Source organism: Puntigrus tetrazona, chromosome 21, assembly GCF_018831695.1.
Source record: "Puntigrus tetrazona isolate hp1 chromosome 21, ASM1883169v1, whole genome shotgun sequence".
In the NCBI taxonomy this organism is placed as follows: Eukaryota; Metazoa; Chordata; class Actinopteri; order Cypriniformes; family Cyprinidae; genus Puntigrus; species Puntigrus tetrazona.
In genome coordinates this window covers 15500595-15521442 of record NC_056719.1, presented here as the reverse complement: position 1 = coordinate 15521442, position 20848 = coordinate 15500595, and the positions used below count along the sequence as shown (strand labels likewise).

General features: G+C 36.9%; 2 protein-coding genes across 6 annotated transcripts in view; one reads left to right on the top strand and one right to left on the bottom strand.

Moving 5' to 3' along the window:
- The window catches only part of LOC122326537 (rho GTPase-activating protein 26-like), a 66156-nt gene extending 52109 nt beyond the window's left edge, over positions 1–14047 (top strand). For 2 of the 3 annotated variants that reach the window (XM_043221491.1, XM_043221489.1), the window contains exons 20-24: positions 558–714; positions 6647–6682; positions 7182–7292; positions 9728–9819; positions 11082–14047. In XM_043221491.1, coding sequence (XP_043077426.1) covers positions 558–714; positions 6647–6682; positions 7182–7292; positions 9728–9819; positions 11082–11170 — 485 coding nt within the window. In that variant the 3' untranslated portion in view covers positions 11171–14047. The remainder of the gene's footprint in view (positions 1–557; positions 715–6646; positions 6683–7181; positions 7293–9727; positions 9820–11081) is intronic. The other variant, XM_043221490.1, reaches the window with a different exon arrangement.
- Positions 11453–20848, bottom strand: part of LOC122326538 (glucocorticoid receptor-like) — a 53815-nt gene continuing 44419 nt past the window's right edge. For all 3 annotated transcript variants that reach the window (XM_043221493.1, XM_043221492.1, XM_043221494.1), the window contains 2 exons: positions 16977–17134; positions 11453–15680 (listed from right to left, as the gene is read on the bottom strand). In XM_043221493.1, coding sequence (XP_043077428.1) covers positions 15528–15680; positions 16977–17134 — 311 coding nt within the window. In that variant the 3' untranslated portion in view covers positions 11453–15527. The remainder of the gene's footprint in view (positions 15681–16976; positions 17135–20848) is intronic.

The following is a 20848-nucleotide window of genomic DNA, read 5'->3' as shown; positions in this document are numbered from 1 at the left end:
CACAATTTTCAGCTTTTTTTTTTAGAATTATGCATCTAAAAAAAGCTGAAAATTGTGAACAAAATATCATGAAAATTAAATTTAACGTCAAACAAAAGAAAACCATAAAGATTGTTTACATTGCATTTACGTTGCTAAACTTGTTCTTAGTCATTTGGACTGGAAAATGCAGTTCCTGGTCAATAAACTGTGCTACAATTAACAGTTGTTTTGATATTAAAATAGTTTCAGGTTTCTAGTTGGCACACCTATGACCAGACACCACCCTGTTTGCATTTACTGTAAAAACAATTTGCTGCCAACCTCCTCTGGGCATATGAGGAGTCAACTAGTCTCCAGCATTACAAGCCATTTATAGCTATTGTCTAAAGACAAAAAAAATCACTAGCAGTATTACTTGAATTGCTTATTGAGAAATACAAACCACCAATCAAATAGATACAAACCACTAGATCCCACCAAACCCTGTATCAGCCACAGGCTGGATTAACTACATTAGCATACTGCAGTATGTGCTCCACATTAGGATAGCAACATTTCTGATTTTCCATCATCAGCGGAGAAGAGGAACAGTGTGGTTGTAAACTCCAGTGCAGATTCGCCATCAGTAAATTGCAACAGCACACTCAGCTGGACTCGACTCAACAGCCTGCCCACCGGAGACGGAGACCAAGATGGGCTTCAGCTGTCCAAGCAGAGTCGGCCAAATTCACTGTAAGTGCACAGTACTTTCCTATTCTATCGTTGCTGGTGTTTATTTTAACACCCTGGCCAGTCCAGGAGAACAACATTGGATGCCATGAATTTATTCCACCAACAGAAGATAGGGGGAGTGTTTTAAAGCTTAAACACCATGATTTTGACTTATCAAACCAATCAGCTTTCTGTTTGGTGTGACCGAATGAAACATGAGTGCAACCTTAACTGAAACTTCGGATCGCACAGATACCTGCTGAAGTGACTAGGTTTTGCTCAGCAATTGTACTTGCGACTGTACATTTAGTAGGTAGTGTTGCTTGAACCAAAAAGTAGTCATAGTCTAGTTTTACTTGATAATTTTCTCTCTGTATCTAATGTATGTTAAAAACATTGTTATGTAAATGGCATCATACACTCCCACTGGGGCGGTACCTTTTGAAAAAGTACATATTTGTACCTGTTAGGTTCACTTTAAGTACTAACATGTACCTTTAAGGTACCAAAACGGACCCTTTAGGTACAAACATGTACCATAAAGGTACCGCCCCAGTGACAGCTTTTATACCTTTGTTTCTAAGAGTGTAGCTCAACATGTCTAAACCAGATGCGTTAACTGCTTTGTTGTTGGCCCAACGTTACAGGATGCCTACACACAATAATATATCAAATCTAATAGATAATTAGTTTTATTTCCAAAGAGAGCAAGGGAAATCCTGTTTTCCTTGATGCATCACCTTCAAAGCAAACACAGACAAATACAAACACACTCTCCCTCCCAAGACCTGTAATAATGCTTTTCACTGTAGGCTTTCCAATCTCATACAGGTTTTTTTCCGCTGTTGGTTCTTTAACGAGACACGCTGTTTGCTGTACACATCTGTACACTGCCTCTGGTGGGCCACGGGTCTTTAACGCATTTTTAAACCACTATCTTAGGCCCGTTTTGAGGGCTCTTAACTGTGCACAGCTATGGGATGAGTATAGAGATACTAGCGTAAGCGCAGACAGAGCAGATGTCGACTTCACTCTGAATGACAAGGACAGCCACCCAGTCTACACGTTCTCAAAAGCTTGAGTTCAGTGAAACAGACTCATCGCTTTGACCTTTGAATGCAGATGGTTTTCTCAAAATATAGTACATAAGGTTAGGTGCCGGTTTAAACTTTTCAAAAATGTTTGTATTTTATTAGTGGTATTTGATAAGGCACTCATTTCTATTACTACTTCTCATTTACCGTAACTTAAAAAAATCTCACATGAGAGTTTTGAGCCATTTGGTTAGACAAGGAAATGATTAATGACTTAATATTAGTTTTTGGTTATGAGGACAATGCGTTTAACATGCGTGATACCAATGTGAGTTCCTCTTATCAAGTTACTGAAATGGTGTTCCTCAGGGGCTAATATTGGGACCACTTTTGTAAAATCTATATATTAGTGGATTACCTGATTTTTGTATGATTAGACCGTACATTCGTAGTAAAACAGCAAAGTTATATGTGTATATGCTGAGGTTTTTTTTTTTTTTTTATTATTATTATTATCTCATATTGTGTCACTGTTTGGAATCGAGCTCCGCACTTTGTTATCATGCCACTATCAGGTTTTAAAGTAATGGCTCGATGATGTGGTAGTTTTGTAAGAACAGGATTAGGGAGTACAATCATGGAATGCTTTACTAATAAAGTTTAAAACACTAAATTAAACTATTAAAAATATCCTAAATGTAATCAAACTAAATGTGAAAAAAAAATGAATTATTAATTGTATATATATTCTTAATAATATATATTTAAAATAGACAAAATCTATTTATTGCCTTGCACATCATTTTTAATTTTAGTTTTTGTTTCAGGGTCAAAAGGGCAGGTTGTTTTATCAGAGACGGAACGTTTTTTTGATACGATCTGCGTTTCATTTCATTACCTTGCACTGGCTACAGTCTTTGCTTGCTTTGAGGTTATATTATGTGAACGGAAATTATGAAACACAGCATAGCCCTCAGATTCTCTCAATTTCCTGCCAACATGTTTACAGTTGAGATCCATGACTGCCGAGGTCTTGATTTTAACTGGTGTTCCCCATGATTCTGTCCTCGGCCCTTTCCCAGTCTCAGTAGATCACACTCTCAAGTTGCACATTATAAAACAAAAAAAGTGTAAAACCTTGTATGATTCCTATGAGATACACCAACATAATTCCAAAAAGTCTGTAGTAATTCTGTTATATAAATAAATAATGTATACACACACACATAGATATTTAGTTTTTTTTTTATATATATATATATATATATATATATATATATATATATATATATATATATATATATATATATATATATATATATATATATATATATTTATTTTATTTTATTTTTTATGCATTTATTTTCTTTTAATTTAAATGTTTTTAAATACCATCATAGACATATTTCCTTCTCTGTACATCATACACAAAGTCATTAATCAGCCCCAGGGCAAGTCAAGTCATGCTCTGCTCTGACTTGGCTGAAGTAGCAAACAGTCTTGCAGTTCTTTCCTCCCAATAAAGGCAAGGCACACGTAAATATGAGCAGTTCCAAGTTGCAGTGTTTCTCATTTTTCTTTCTAGAACGCAGATGGGCACTGTATTTATAATTTATTTATTTTTAGTTTATAATTTAGTTTATTTTACCTGCCTCCTTTTCAATGTTTAATGCAGGTTCACGTTTATAAAATGAATCAAACTCCCAAACTGTTCTTCATCTATATTTTGAGCCAAGTTGCTTATTTCAGGCTTGTTTTGTCTGCCCATGTTGCTTGGTTTTCTAGCATGTGGCAACAGCGGTCTCTCTCTCTTTCAGTTAACAACACTCTCTTTTTACAAACCATTAAAAACAGCGGAGCCACATCCACCGTGTTTCACGTTTAAGCAACCAAACTCTAAGGCTGCACGAGACCAAACGCAATGATAAGCAAACCGAGTGTCAAGTGTGAACGCATAGTTAATAAGCATGTGTACTTTAGATTTGATTGATTTTTTTGGTGTGAATTCTGGGCATTCTGTTAAGCAATGCTTTTATTTAACGATATTTCACCATGACCCAGTTTGAGGGCCGCCAGCTGTTACAAGAGAGTGATAGCTGTATTTTTCTCCCTGATAAGAAGGTTCATATGAGAATCATTTATATGGATAGCAGTAACATTCTGACCATGGAGGCAGGAGACTGTGACAGTAGAAAAATATGAGATTAAATAGTGCGTGATAATCTAACAAATACGTTAAATCTCATTAATGACGACTTATAAAAATAATGGCCAAACAACAGTTTTAACAAATGAAATGTATATAAAAATATGCTTTTAATGTACATAGTTAATGTTATATTTAAAATGAATGAGCTTGTGTTGATTTGGTCTTAATAAATATGGTTGTAATGGTAAAAAAATGTCTAATGTGTAAAATAAAATATGATATTTTTGAGATGAAAATTTTATGCAATGACAATTTTCTATGAATAACATAGCATCTGTACATTATACAAAAAATATATATTTTTATAATAAATATAATAATAGTTAGTAATAATAATAGTAGTTTTGCTATGCAAAAACACTGAATAGTATAAAATTCTGCATTTTATTAAAGTACGGGATGATAGTAGTTACGAAGTATCTAAATATTTTTGTGGATTTAGCAGAAAATCCTGTTTTTGCAATCCCAGCAACACCTATTTGTTTTGCAGTCAGTGAAGGTTAATCCAGGTAAACGTCTATGATATTATGAGATTAATAGTCGCAGCACTGTGTGTTCTGTGTGTGTGTGTGTGTGTGTGTGTGTGTTCGGTTGTAAATCAGCTGTGAGGATTGGCGGCTCAAAGCCACAGGACTGAGATGAATGTAGCCTTCTATATATAGACGTATATATTAAGTGTGGCAGTGCTGATATACCTGTCTCAAAGGTCCCTGAGGCCCCAGCACGCCGTGAATCAATGAAGACCCGGAGATTGATGAACCGCTTGAGAAAACGTGTGATCAGATGAATTATGTTGTCTCTCGCAGTCTAGAAAATGAAAGTGGAGCCTTTGCTAGAAATTAAAGTAGTAGCTGAGTGCGAAGGGAAAGCGCATGCAAACATCTAGTCTCAAATGAAAACCTGAGGAGAACACGTGTTCTAAAAAGTAAACATATTAAACGCATAAAGATGATATATGTCCAGTCATTCGTTTTCCAGAACTGTTTGTATGGATTAGGGTCGTGGGAAGTGTCGATTGCCGAAGATACTTACAAATACTAATGTAGCTCCTAACAGCAATTATGAGCCAGGCACATACTGTAATGTTGTTGGAATTAGTCCAAAAGCTATGATTTTGACAGCAGGTGCGGCAATTCTCTATCGACAGGTATGTAATTAACAATACATTTCTTGTCAAAATACACAAGCTTTTTCCAAATAGTGACCGATGTCCTCTTCATCTTCATTAGTAACGTTGTTTGAATTTGTTGGTGCATTTTTATGCCGCTTTGGCCAGTAGGTGGCATTGAACATCTAGCACGGTCAGTGATTGCAGCAATTTTCACCCGATCTGTCCTCGAGTTTATATCAGTAAAGATTCTAAAGAAACGTTTTTGAAAGATGGCTGAGTTGGCCCTCAGTCTACAGCGCTCTTAGACACCATTGAGCACCAGAACTTTCCATTTTATAACATTAAAGGATGTGTTCTGTGCGTGACGGTACGATGCACCTTGGCTGTGACTGAGTGAGAGTCCATTAAGACTGCTAATGTATGGACATTTAGATTGTTAAAGTTAATTCACCACTTGAGGTCATGCTGTTGCCGTGACAACCCCACTATCTGCTGTGAATGGATGCTGATCAGGTTAGTGACGAGTGTGTTGTTTGTGTGTGACGGATGCTTAGCTACAAATTCCGCGTTGTCCAATAAGCAGCTTCATTTGCTTCTGTGCAAATAAAACACTGATTATGATGATATGAGCTAGCTCATTTATGCCACTCTCAACGTTTTATTGGAATTTTATGTTTCGATGCGAAGCATGGTTTCTTTAAGCTCAAAGGTGAAGCGCATCATTTCTGTGCTTCTGATGTCTCCAAACAGACATGCAGAAATAATGAGGGTTTTAAGTCAGGTTTCTTACAAACCGTTGGTCGCTGTTGGTTGAGCCAATGTTGGTGATCAGAATGCCGAAACGAACAGACATATATTTGAAGACAGTCTTTGGTAGCAGGCGGTCAGTAATGTTTTGTCATGTGATTTGGGCTGGACGATGAATTGAAAAAGTCATCAAAACCGAAATTCAGAATCTATAACCAACAATTTTCCAATGTCGATTATTAATTAATTTTTTTTTATCCTGTTAATACTCTTAAAAACATTGTGTATTTAGTGCCAGTTATTAATTTTCTATTCTTTATCTATTATCTTCTACTATGTATTTATTTTTTTTAGCAAACTTGCTTTATGTATTAAAACTGAAAGGTGACATTGTACAATATTTCCATTTCAAGCAATGTGTTCTTTTTCATCTTCGTCGGTTAAACTATACAGTAAATAAGCGTGAATTAATAACCATAAATGGTGCGTTTCTTTTATTTAAAAGCCATGCAAAAACAACCTCCCTTGTCAATGAACAACAACAACAAATAATGAATAATGATAATTATAATCGTTCAATATTCGTGGTAAGATATTCAATTAATCATGGTTTTGATATTAGGTCATATCGCCCATGTAGGGACATGTCGTTGTTAATTCTCTAATTATATTTGTTTTATGAAATATATATTTCTTTGAAAACTATGTCAAATATATTAAATAAAATACTTGACTGACCTGGCACGGAGAAATATCTCTGTAATATTTTGTTTAGCAGTTTAGTTGTTTTTTTTTGTATTGATACATGCAAAAATAATAACAAATAAATGATATTGTTTCTATCATTTACAGTCAAAATTCAAAGGTTCGCAGCACTGTGTCGACGAGGTAAGTTCATCCAGTTTTTCAGTTTTTAAAAAAATCAGAAAAAGGCGAAACCTTGTACATGAATACAAACCCTGTGAGATTAGTCATGTTACATTAACACAAATTGACTAATGTTTTTCCTCAGCATGTTTACCTGCTGAATATGACAGTTCAGTCATCATTTGCTTGATTTTTATTCTCTAAACACAAAAAGAGAGGCTTTGCCTCTCAATATTAACACTGCCACGGCCTGGCGTGAACATTCTTCAAAACATCTCCTTTTGGGTTCACAGAGTTGCATAAATGATGACAGAGCGGTCATTTTTGGCTGAACTTTTTCCCACTGGCATGAAACTCTCACGCATGTTTTATAGAGTTTCTGTCTGTTTCTTTAAACCGATGATGCAACTTCCTCTCAAGTCTCTTGTGAAAGCTGCAACTCAGCAGCTGCCGTAACATAAATGTCGGTTCTGGGATCACATAGTGCATGTGTGTGTGTGTGTGTGTGTGTGTGTCGCAGCCCGGCTTCACCCAGTCCCACCTCACCGCGCTCCCCCTCGTGGCCGATGTTCTCTGCCCCCTCCAGCCCCCAGCTGGCCTCCAGCACCTCCAGCGAATCCTCCCCCGTCAGGTGTGTGTCCTGCTCTGGCCTGCTTAGGCGGCTATCTATAGCAGTGCGGTATTCTAATCGTTCGGTGTTAAGCTTCAGCTTCGCACGTTCACACCTTCCTACTCACATCTGAGCGTATACATCAACTAACTTCATCAATCCGACGGCTAATTTACACTGGGTTTTATGAGAAGTCTTATTTCTGTTCTTGGATATATGATGCATAATGAATGCACACCAATCGTATTTCGGTTGCTCTTTATTTTACATGCAGTGTACAATGTCTGGGTAACTTACCGCATTGATTAAGGTTAGGTTTAGGTGTACGGATAAATACAATTGAAACAGGACTGTGGTGTAAAGTGCTACACTTGCATTTTCATAAACTTAACTGTGGCACAGGCAAAGGTATGGTATTCATTGATTTGAATATTAATGTGCTATGATGTCTAAGTGGAGATAATTCAAAGAACATTATATTAGTGCACAAAACTAGGAATGCACAAAGAATATATCAAATAATACAGTGCATCCGGAAAGTATTCATAGCGCTTCACTTTTTCCACATTTTATGTTACAGCCTTATTCCAAAATGGATTAAATTCATTTATTTCCTCAAAATTCCACACACACACAATACCCCATAATGACAAGGTGAAAAAAGATTTTTTGAAATTGTTGCAAATTTATTACAAATAAAAAACCTGAAAAATCACATGTACATAAGTATTCACAGCCTTTGCTCAATACTTTGTTGATGCACCTTCGGCAGCAATTACAGCCTCAAGTCTTTTTGAATATGATGCCACAAGCTTGGCACACCTGTCTTTGGGAATTTTTGCCCATTCCTCTTTGCAGTACCTCTCAAGCTCTATCAGGTTGGATGGGAAGCGACGGTGTACAGCCATTTTCAGATCTTCAGAGATGTTCAATAGGATTTAGGTCTGGGCTCTGGCTTGGCCACTCAAGGACATCCACCGAGTTGTTGTGAAGTCACTCCATTGATATTTTGCAGTGTGCTTTGGTTCATCTTCCAGCAGGACAATGACCCATCGCCCCAGTCTGAAGTCAAGAGCACTCTGAAGCAGGTTTTCATTCAGGATGTCTCTGTACATTGCTGCATTCATCTTTCCCTCTATCCTGACTAGTCTTCCAGTTCCTGCTGCTGAAAAACATCCCCACAGCATGATGCTGCCACCACCATGCTTCTCTGTAGGGATGGTAATAGCCTGGTGATGAGCGGTGCCTGGTTTTCTCCAAACGTAACGCCTGGCATTCACTCCAAAGAGTTCTATTTTAGTCTCATCAGACCAGAGAATTTTGTTTCTTATGGTCTGAGACTCCTTCAGAGGCTGCTATGTGCCCTTTACGAAGGAGTGGCTTCCGTCTGGCCACTCTACCATGCAGGCCTGATTGGTGGATTGCTGCACAGATGGTTGTCCTTCTGTAAGGTTCGCCTCTCTCCACAGAAGAACGCTGGAGCTCAGACAGAGTGACCATCGGGTTATTGATCACCTCCCTGACTAAGGCCCTTCTCCCCCGATCACTCAGCTTAGATGGCCGGCCAGCTCTAGGAAGAGTCCTGGTGGTTCCAAATATCTTCCACTTAAGGATGATGGAGGCCACTATGCTCATTGGAACTTCCAGAGCAGCAGAAATTTTTCTGTAACCTTCCCCAGCCTTGTGCCTCGAGACAATCCTGTCTCGGAGGTCTACAGACAATTCCTTTGTCTTCATGCTTGGTTTGTGCTTTGACATGCACTGTCAACCCTGGGACCTTATATAGACAGGTGTATGCCTTTACAAATCATGTCCAATCAACTGAATTTACCACAGGTGAACTCCAATTAAGCTGCTGAAACATCTCAAGAATGATCGGTGGAAACAGAATGTACCTGAGCTCAATTTAGAGCTTCACGGCAAAGGCTGGGAATAGTTATGTACATGTGATTTTTCAGGTTTTTTATTTTTAATAAATTTGCAACAATTTCAAAAAATCTTTTTTCACCTTGTCATTATGGGGTATTGTGTGTAAAATTTTGAGGAAATAAATGAATTTAATCCATTTTGGAATAAGGCTGTAAAAAAAAAATGTGGAAAAAGTGAAGCGCTATGAATACTTTCCGGACGCACTGTATATCAAACAACAAAAATGTACCAAAACGGTCATTTAATTTATCATATATATATATATATATATATATATATATATATATATATATATATATATATATATATATATGTGTGTGACCAGTGAAACCTTTAAAAACACAAAAATTTTATAATATCCATGCATTGAGAAAACCCATTTTTCATACTGTTTTGTTCAGTTCTTTGAATTACCTTCTTGTGGGTATTTTCCTGATCCGATATTGATTGCAACCGAACGAACGAGTCTGCAAACGACGCACTTCATTTCAAGTTTTAAAAGATTTCTTTTTCTTTATCTTCTCCAGTGCTCCGCCACGAAAGGCACGTGCACTGTACGCCTGCAAGGCTGAACATGACTCCGAGCTGTCCTTTATCGCAGGCACCATATTCGAGAACGGTAAGTCTCCATTTTAAGCCCTCATTGGGTGCACTGCATATTTCTGGTTAGTTAAAGCAGCATAAAAGCAGCAAAACGATATCTCCGCTGTTCCACCTTTTGCCCCTTAACAGGAATCAGAGCCCCGAGCAGCCACGGCCTGACACTTGACGCCGCTTAGCAGTCGATCAGATAATTGCTTAATGAAAACTTGAGCGTGTTCACCGCTGCTCTACTGCAAAACTCAATAGTAGGGCTGGGTAAAAATATTTAAAAACAATAACGATTTTCACAAAAAAATCCCAAGACTCTATTAGTCTAGCTTGTTTCTGTTAATGAACAGAATGGAAAGCGCCTCCCATCTGATGAGTTGCAATACAATTTGTGCTTTATTGCTTTTGATATGTAACAAAGTCTTAGAGTTAACATTTTGTTAATTTTATAGCACAATTCCAATGATAAATATTTTGGCGCGTCAGATCCCTGTAGCGACTCTAAACGCACATCATCTGATAATGTCCTTTATATATGAAATAAACATGAATGAACATCTGAAGTTGTGTAAAAGAAAGAGTACAGCTTATTAAAATCTTTATCCTGTCTCATGGAATCGATCGATCAGTGTTTCAACCGTGGAAAGATGGCAATACAACAGTATTTCACATAATAACTTCCACATCCTGTACCTCAGTTTGGACATTCACTACCGTTTTTTTATACTAATAAAAGAAAAATAAATAGGGTTAAAAAAAATCACACACAGGATCAGGAATCTCATGACACTATGTGCTAAAATGTGCAATGTCTACAGTGAGAGTCATAGCTCCGCCTTCTTTTTTTGGGTAAACATTTGGGCTGTGTAAACGAAAATAAACCCACACAGTGACATAGAGAAGTGGCACGTTTAAACGAGGCGTTGTAGGAAGGAATGTACGAGTCATCACTTTTCTAAAGAGTATCTCTTTGGTTTTGAGACTTTGGTCTTTGCGGGTTTTGGGAACTTATATGCGCTCTAACGGCTCGTAACACTCCAAAGAGAAAGGAAATCGCATCATATGACCCCTTTATATCTAAATTAAAGCGATAAATGTAGCAAATACCAAGCCCTACTAAATAAATGCTTGAAAAGGTTATTCGTTTGTCCCTTTGGAAGATACAGTAAACTCGGCTGGTGATGAACTTGAATCTGAACGTGTCTTTATTCCTTTCATACTGAGGATAAACGGGAATAAAGCCGTCAGGGGCATCCAGAATGATCTTCTGTTTGTATCTTTGTCTCCTAGTTCATCCGTCGAGAGAACCAGGCTGGCTGGAGGGCACCTTGGACGGGAAGACGGGGTTAATTCCAGAGAACTATGTGGAGTTTGTCTAGCTGTGAGTGAGGCACAGAGCTCGCTTTAGAAAACAACTGAACATCCACAGAAAAGGCGAGTTGGTATGCCCGAGCGTGTCTGTGTGATAATATGGTTTTCCGGCAACTTTGGCATTCCCCTAGCGTCGTTGTTCCACGCAATGCCGCCATTTAACAAAGTTCAACACAAGGTAAAAGGGAAAAAAAAAACAAGCCCTGGGACCAAGCTGTTGCTGCTCGGCCACAATCAAGAAATTGTATTTTAGGGGCTCATTATGAATTACAGATTTTTTTTTTTTTTTAATCGCCATTCGTTTTTTAAAATAATGCTTTTATGTGCGAGCACTTCCTGGTTCTCCATGATGTAAAATGTGTGCCGTTTCTATGCAGTCTGAGGCTTTTTGAATGTTTTTTGTGTCCTTCAGGTCCTCGTATCTGTTTGGTTTAGAACTACTAAGAGATAACTGTTAATTATGGAAAACAAAAAAAAAAGCTCTTGCACTCTTTTGTATATCAGGAAGCATTTCTAAAGATACAGAATTCCCTTTTTTTTGCTCCTTTCTTGTAAGTGTAAATTATTTCTTAATGTGAATTAACGTCATATGAAACCACTCTTATTTAAGCATTATCTCGGATGAGATGCGTGTTCATTTGGAGTGTATTAACATTGTAAATTGATAAGGTATAATTTTTTGTAAAATGTGAATTATATATATTTTTATTGTAGCGCACTAACTTAATTTTTTGATAGCCTGATTGATCTTTTTACATTAAGAAAAAAAAGTTTGTAAAATTTTCTGAGCCTTAATATTCTTTAGGATGTCAAACGAATAAAAACATGGTTCAGTTTAGATTTTTGTTGTATTAAATAATAAAGAAAAAAAAAAATCACAATTTGGTTGTTTTTTTTGTTTCAAAAGCAAAACTCAAAGTCTGGTTGGAGCTGGTTTAGTCTTAGTATGCTTGGCACATATGAACTATTCTATAGAATTGCCGCCTTTATTTAAAAATGTTGTATTCTGAACTTTACAGACCAGTTATAGTGCTGAGAATAATATAAACCAGTGTATCAGAGTGTAATTTGGGACGACATTCATATACAATAGAAATAAAAAAACAGCACAATGATCTCACAACACGACAAAAACACTACCTTCCCTCCGAACAAATTTTGTCCAACATTTAATCAAATGTGTGTAAAGATCGACATTGACTACAGGAGAGGTGTAATACAGAAGTCATACAAAACTATTTTTTCAAACAAATAGGCATTGTATATCCTTTACATTGGATTATTTTACATATAACTGAAATGCAAACAAAACAAAAACCAAAAAAAAAAAAAAAAAAAAAAAAAGACTTTAATGAAAGCCATATACCAGTGAAATATGATTTGCCCTTAATCTTTAAAGATTTTTTTGTACAAAATATACTATGTCAGGCCAGTATTAGGGTAGTGCAAATTGTCAGGCTCTGATACATTACTTTTACATATATTTTTACTAGTTAATTTTACAGCATTATACATGAGACCAAAGCCTAAATCTTTATAAAAGAAATAGAAAAGGATAAAAGAAAGGAAAAAGAGCCTAGAGTTGGGTAGTAAGTGCTACTGTAAAATATAACTGCTTTAAATATTTTGAAATCTGCGTTGCTTTGGTCACTCTGTTGCACTATACAAAATATACTTTTACCCCCCGCCTCATACCTTTCAAGCTGTCGTTCTTTAAAACAGTGATTACTCTGTATATTCCCTATAGATTTACAACATAACACTTTTTTTTCCAAAAGTCCATCTGCAATATAGATCTTGACAAAAACAAAACAAAACATAGCGATACGACTTTGTATTAAAATGATCTTGCTGTAAAATGATGTGCATATCAAAGAGAATCCGTGTAATTATATTTTAGTCGCTTTTAAAAATGATCAATGATTACCAAACAAACAAAAATATCATCTAGACATTTCAGCACACCTCTGAATTTATACAACCTGCGTTTTATGGCTCACAAGCTCCCTTCGCAAGGCCTACTGTGAAACGAATAGAAAACGCGACATCTCACAAACCTAGCGAGGAATTCGTAAAAAACAGCCTCTTAAAATACGCTAAAATATTTGAGGAATCCGACAGGAGGACTGGGATATGTACTGTGACATTTCAGTTTCACATCAGCAGCTGGAAATGAGCGTTAAACAAACAGTGGCTTGGGCAGCGCTCCAAAAAAAATTAAAAATAGCCTCTGATCGCCGTCACTTTTTAATACTGTACATGGCCATAGTGGCAAAATGAACAGGTTAATCATCCGAGTCAAACAAATATAGTTGGGGTTTTTTTTTAAATAGTTTTGTTAGGTCAATGTTTGAATTCAATTGTCTTATATACAGAAACGCTAGAAATTCCCGAAATGTGCAGGATACCCAAGTGCAAAAAAAAACCCCGAAACGAGGAATAATATAGAAGGAATATTACACGAATGTAAATTCTGTAATTATTTACTCACCCAAACCCAGCTCGTTTCCGTACAACATAGAGATAGAAACAGAAGGACATGCGGCGGAGAGCAAATCGTGACACAATTTTCATTTTTGGGTGAATTATTATTCCTTTGCGCTGGTACTTAAGCAAAAAACCCCTGAAGCGCAGACGGCGATGTCAGCTGACACGTAACAATGAGAGAACACATGAGCGCGAGGACAACAAATGTTCCTTTTGTTCTGATGTTACCACAAAAGAGTGCGTTTGTGGCTTGGCACCGCGGGGACACTTCAAAGACACGACGAGAAAAATGGGTCAAAACTTGTGGGCCTCGAATGGGTTGCCAGATTTAGAATATGCAGAGAGAATTCCGAAAACGTTTCGATTAAAAACGGCACGACAACAACAAAAAAAAAAAAGATGCCGGCAGATGTGCAACTTCAAGCGAGCGCGAACATTCACTGAATGGCATGAACGCGAGAGCATGCTGGGATGCACTAGAATGGATGGATATCTGATCAATTAACCCTGAACTTCTTGACTGATTTCATCTCTTTCTTCACCTGCAAATGCTTGCGAGTCACAATTGCGAACCTGAGGTAATAAAATAGTTATAACAATAATAGTTCACGCTTATTAAAATTAAAAATAATATATATGGCCCTGGACCACAAAACCATAATTTTTATAAATCTGCTTTTTATTGATGTATAGGAGAAAATCACCCAAATAAAGTTAATCAATTATTAATCAATTAAATTTTTATATATAAAGTAGAAAATATACTAAATCTCTTCATGGAAGCTGATACTTACTTAATATGCTAACGTTTTTTTTTTGCTAAATAATTGTGACCTACACTATGTATTTTCGGCTATTGCTACAAACATACCCCAGCGACTGGTTTTGTGGTCCAGGATCACACACATAAATAATTTCCTCAACCTCACGCTGTTTGCAAACGAATCACTTTGAGGGGGGAAAATTATAAATCGAAAAAAGCCTGGCCTTTTATCGACAATGAGGATCGACTGAACGGTCTGATTCATAAAAATATCGTTCTTTCGAGTCACGTTTGTATTAAATCAGCTGATCAAGATCACTAAACGTGGACCGGACTGATCTGGTTCTCGTTCTGGGTGAATAATGACTTTGATTTAGGTTGCTCGCCATACCGTGTTATGAAGCGAGATGGATGAGCCATTTTCACAAGACGTTTGCAACGTTCACGGCATGTTTCATAAAGCTCTTATCTCCATTCGTTGAAACTGTACTGAAAATATCAACCAGGAAATGATTCCGAATCGTGTTCCACCGAGTTAGTTACAGGTTTGGAACAACATGAGGGAAAAGAAACCATTTTGGGAGACTCCATGTAAGAATTTTTGAGTGAGCGTTCGGTGTTTGCCGTCAGAACGGATCCTGATTGCGATCATCGAGACTAATGCGGTTGTTTCGTGGGATGCGTCGAGCTGTCACCTACAGAGAAGCATCACGGCAGGTTTAGACATGGGCAGACGTTTCGTATGCCAAGTCATCGCGTTAGCCTGAGAAATGTTTGAAATCGATTCGCAAAGCGCAAAAAAAGGCACGTTTCCCTTTTTTGATATACCTTTGTAAACATTTCAGCAGTGTACATGCGAAAAAAAAGAAAAAAACCAACGTTAATGTTCTCATTTCTCCAAGTCGTAATCGGTCTGCTCCAAATACACCCAACCACGTCCTTTGTCCTGCTCCGCGAAGATTTCCGAAGAGCGAAACTTCGCCTCTTCCTCTCAGAGAATCAAGCAGAAGCGACTGTGTCCCTCAATTCATTCGGGATGCTGGGAGAAATGGGCAGGTTGGACTAGCGCTGGTAAGAAAAGGGTGGCGTTAAGGCATTGTTATGATCTAAGGCTGTCATTTCTGATGGAACAGAAGAGGCTTGACACTCCCGTCTTTAAATTTTGGTAGCTGGTGGCTGATGATCTCCGCCAACATCTCGGGGAACTCCACGCTCAGAGATTTATTCACAAATGTGTAGAAACAGAAGTTGAGAAGCCCCTCCACCATCTGTGGACAAAAGGAGCTTATCAGTAGGGCTTTTACACACTGCATTATGTCTTCTAAACAAGTCGATTAAACTATATCTCTACGGCCAAAAATAAAATAAAGCTGCAAGTTCAGTTTCAATAGCTGTGGTGATGTTATTTATCATGCTTGAAAAGAGACATGACGGTTTTCAAAAAGCTTTATACTGGTGTTCAATAGTTAAAAAAAGAATTTTAGTGACGTTTTTACTTTTATTAGTGCTGTTAAAGATTAATCGCATCCAAAATAAACGTTTTTGCATATACTTTGTATATTTGTTATAATAAATGCATGCAAACACATGTAAATATTTTATAACATGCTGTATTTTTGTGTCTTTATACATAATAAATATACACAGTACACACACATATATTATGTAAAAAAAATCTTACATTTTATATATGATGTATCCTTATTTTTAACATGGTAAAAACTATTCTTAAAACCAACATGAATACAAAAAAAAAAGACATTTATAAGCACGCCTTTGTACCTTTTATGGACTTTTTTTCCCTAAAACATGCAAACCATGCATAATATTATTGCAGCACAGTTTGTGCTGAATTAAAAAAACATTTAAGTGTTATAAGTAGCTGAAATAAGCACAATTATATATAATATATATATTATCCCGAGCACCTTTTTGATTGCTGTTGCCCTAAATTGTAAAAAATATATTCCATTCTCAGTAATTAACATCAAAGACTTTCTTAAACTTGTGTTTGTGAGGTAATGAAAAGCTAATAATCAATCGTATTATTATCAATTGTGTAACTGACTTAAATGTTCCTTAAATGTCATACATTATGAATAGTTTACCACCACCGTGTAATGCAACCGGACTCTGATTACAAGCACTTTAAAATATAAATATAATCTAATAATAAGCAGTGAAATTTTGTAATCTGATTACGCAATCCAGATTATATATAATCAGTTACTACTCAACGCTGGATATTACTGCAACGGCAAAGCGCTTGAACGTATTCCCGTTCCTGGAGCTCCAACCCTGATCAAACGCACTTGAAGCAGCTAATTAGGATTTTCAGGAACACTTAATAATTAGAGGCAGATGTGCGCGAGCGGGGCTGGAACTGAACTCTTCGGGAAGGTGGCTCTCCAGGAACAGGACTGGGCATTCCGCCTCAACGTTTACGTGCTTGCATAAAGAACGTTTCTGGACCGCCGCGTTCTCCGCTCTTGTAGACGCAATAAAAGCATCTGCCAGTAACGCGTCTTGTTCGCGTTTGCTGATTGTTAGAGATGCCAGCTTACCTCCTGCATCGAGTCCAAAAGCTTAGTGAGCTGGTAGAACCTCTGCCAGTTCTGGCTGGAGTTCTCCTCTCGTTTAACAATGGCTTTGCCCAGCTCCTTGATGTACGACATGCGGATTTCATCAAACACAGATTGGCTTTTGAGGCCGTCTTTTGGTACTGTGGAAACAGATGGGATCAGGATGAGTCGTTTATTTTGCGTTATTGCCTTTTAATCAAGAAAATATTCAGAGGAGAATTCTGTATCTCATTAAAGAGCCAGAATTCGATAAATGCCATATGCAAATGCTCAAAAGGCTTTCACACCGGAGAGGAGCATTTCGCAGATCACCTGATGTCAGAATTGCTCTAATTAGGGGTTACAGAGTAAAAGAATCAATTTTCAAGCTTAACGAAAGGTTAGACGTGACATCCAAATAGAACCTATGGACGCATTTCTATTCGACATTTTATTGGCTGATGTTCCTTCTTCTGTCTTGAATGTTTTGCAAAAGCGCTTGGAAGGCAATTAAGCAATTTGTGAGCGCACAGCTATATTTTACCTCTGTAAGCCGTGTCTAAGCCATTGACTTCTGAGGGCGAAAACCCGTCGAGATATTCAAGTCGACATTTTGCAATCAAGGTAAATCCGACATGACGTGAAACTGTAAGATCTGTTTTGAGGAAGTGAAACCCTTTGAAATAAAAAAAAAGTTTGTTTTGTAAAAGCACCACTGAACCCGTCTCAGCGGTGAAATTCCCAAGAGCCAGTGGACGGTTACGAGTGTGTTTTTGTGGCACAACATTTTCACTGGCATTACGGCGTTCTCTGATTCACGAGTGTGCTGAAGCTCAACGCTTCCAAAAAAAACAGAGTAAGTGAACAAAAACAACACAAAACGTTCGTTAGATTCAGGGTAAATAAATAGTTTGATATATTAAGAGTCAAAAGTTGTCGGTAACACTTTAGTTTAGGGACCAATTTTCACTATTAGTTGCTTATTAGCGTGTCTATTAATAACATGTTGGCTGTTTATTAGTACTCTATTCTGGATGATTATATCATAAATCCCTAATCCATCTCAATACCTAGACTTAACATCTACCATACAAACTATTAATAGTTAATGGTTTGTTTATTGTGACAAATGGACTTTAAAATAAATTGTGACCGAAGTATCCTATGCATACTAAGACTGCATTTAATTAAAAATAAGTAATATTGCGATTTATTATTACAGTATTATTATTCATATTTTTAAAATTTCAATATTTTTTAATAATCCGTTTAAGGCTGATTTCTCAGCAGTTATGATCCTTAAAAAGTACTCTAATATGCAGATTACAGTTATTTAATAGCTATCAATGTGCTCAAAATGTTGGTGGAAATCATTAATATAAAATATAAATATATATTAGTAACATTCTAAATGTCTTTACTGTCACTTTTGATCAGTTTGAATGCACCCCATTTTTACATGAAACACTTTTACAGTAATTTTTTTTTTTTATCGAATAAATGCAGCGTTTGAAAAAGTGAAAAAACAAAAAAAACTAAACATCTCGATTCATTGTTTGTAAGATTTCTGTGAGATCTTCAAACCTTTAATTCGATGTCTTAAAGAACAAATGAACGCCTTCATGTTGAGACACAACCAAAACTCTTTGTGAAAATAAGTTATTTGAAAAAAATAAAAAGTCTAGACCGATATGTAAGGGACCCTGAGGCGTGAGGCTTTGTGTGGGCGGACCGGCCCCGCGACCTTCCTGCCGGTTCACATCCAAGTCAAAGGAAAGTATGCAAACCTGAAGTAAATGTGAATGTGTTTCAAGTAATGGCTGTTAGCCCCGAGGCGTTGAGATCAGTGGCGTATCAGCAAGGGCTCTGAGGCCCAGGGATGCTGGATTTCAGCCCAGGCAAACACTTAGACACGTATGAGCCTATGCAAAGCGCCGCAGTGGTTCGTAGTCTCCATTCAGTTTTATCCTGATCTCTTATAATAGCATCTGTGCATACTGAGCCGCAAATATGAATCCTGCCTTTCTGCGGGTCTCTGAATAAACGTTTTGTTTACTGCACGTATACTGACGCTAGCGGAGATATTAGCATCTGTCATCTCGTTAAATGAGGACAACATCATCTCACTGCTTTGATTTAAGTAAAACTAGCGTCATATCAGAGAACGGAAATGAAGCAAGCCATCAGAACTAAAGTTTGGTTTACCTCGAAGACAAAAATATATTACGATCGTTCAGTAGAATGTACATACTACTAAAATGATTTTAGGAATAATCACATAACATTTTTTAATATTATTAGTAAATCCCCTCTGTTCGCCCAAAAATCAAGTTGATTTCATTTTCAATAATTAAAAGATAAATGAAATAATGTTTTATGTCTTCATTTGTTAACCAGAAAAAATCAACTTCTAAAAGGGAACATTTGTTCATTTTAAGAAAAACTGGAATAAATGAAGCGGTTTCTATGCATTCTAATAATTAGGCTAAAATGCAACATTTTTAAAACATGGTGAGAAAAAAACTAAACCTTCCACAGGGACCTAAGCATGTAGTTTTTGGTACACTTTTGATACATTTATATGAAAATAAGTAAGCTCTGAGATTTCAATTTGCATGCTTTTTAATCTAGAAAAAAGGGTGGGAGGGAGCTCAATTTAATGCAGAAAAAACTAAATAATAATAATAATAAAACTAAAAAAAACCCTGATTTTAAATAGGTCAGCTGCCATACCCTAGACCAGTCAAGTGTGCGGTGAAAAATGATCCATACTTCATGTCTCTATTAGAAATCATCACTATTTCACATTGGAGGGTTTTAAAAATGTTTAACCAATGACAATCTTTAATAAAAGCTTGTCAGTAAAGCTCTGGATCGAACTTCACCCCTCCTCCTTTCTGATTGATGCTCTGAGCACAGTCTGGAGGAGACGGTCACATCTCTGCTTTTTCACAACGCAAGGGCAAAAAATAACAGATGTTTGAATAGCACCCAAACACTATATGTGTATGTAATGTAATGCTGTCTCTCTAACTTAGGCTACTCTTGTACGATTTAAATATCCTGCGCGTGAGCACTTCACTTGAGATTCAGGCCGAGTGTATTAAACAACTAAGCTACAATAAATATTACAGCCTATAACCTGTAAAAAGCGGATGAAAGCCTGTAATACGATGCACTCGAATGCAAACTCCGTTTGAGATTTTCAGGTTGAACCGTTTTTCAAATACGCCACCGTTCATTAAAAACACAAGATATAATTTGTCCAGTCAGCACAGCCATCTATTAAGTATTCATTGCGCGGTTTTAACATTGTTACGAGGATTAAAAGATTACAATCGCTTTGATTTGATTTGATTCGCTTGACAAGTAGATCATGGACGGACGTCTTAAAGAACAGTGATCACCCACTCCTACGTGAAATCAGTGTCTGGGATGGGGAGCACATTCATGCAGGAACAAATGCCTGACCTCAAGACTCGTTTCCATCGACAATGTAGGGATGGTTACACAAAACCAGACAGAGACTTCATGAATGAATGCGATTTCATTAAGAGGCAAAAAAGTGCATCCCCGGGTATTCTTTCTCTTTCTGGGATTGTTTTTGTGGCAACACCTTAGTTTAGTGACCGACTCTCACTATTGTCTACTTATTAGCATGCATATATTCCTAGCGTACAGGTAGCTTATTAGTACTTATAAAGCACACAACAATGTCTGCATGAGCACATATAGCCAGAGTTTATAGAAGCAAAAGTCATTAGTAGTTACAGTGCTGTTAAACAATTAAATGTGGTAAATATAAATAAAAGTTTTTGTTAGGTGTGTACTGTATGTGTGTATATATATATATATATATATATATATATATATAT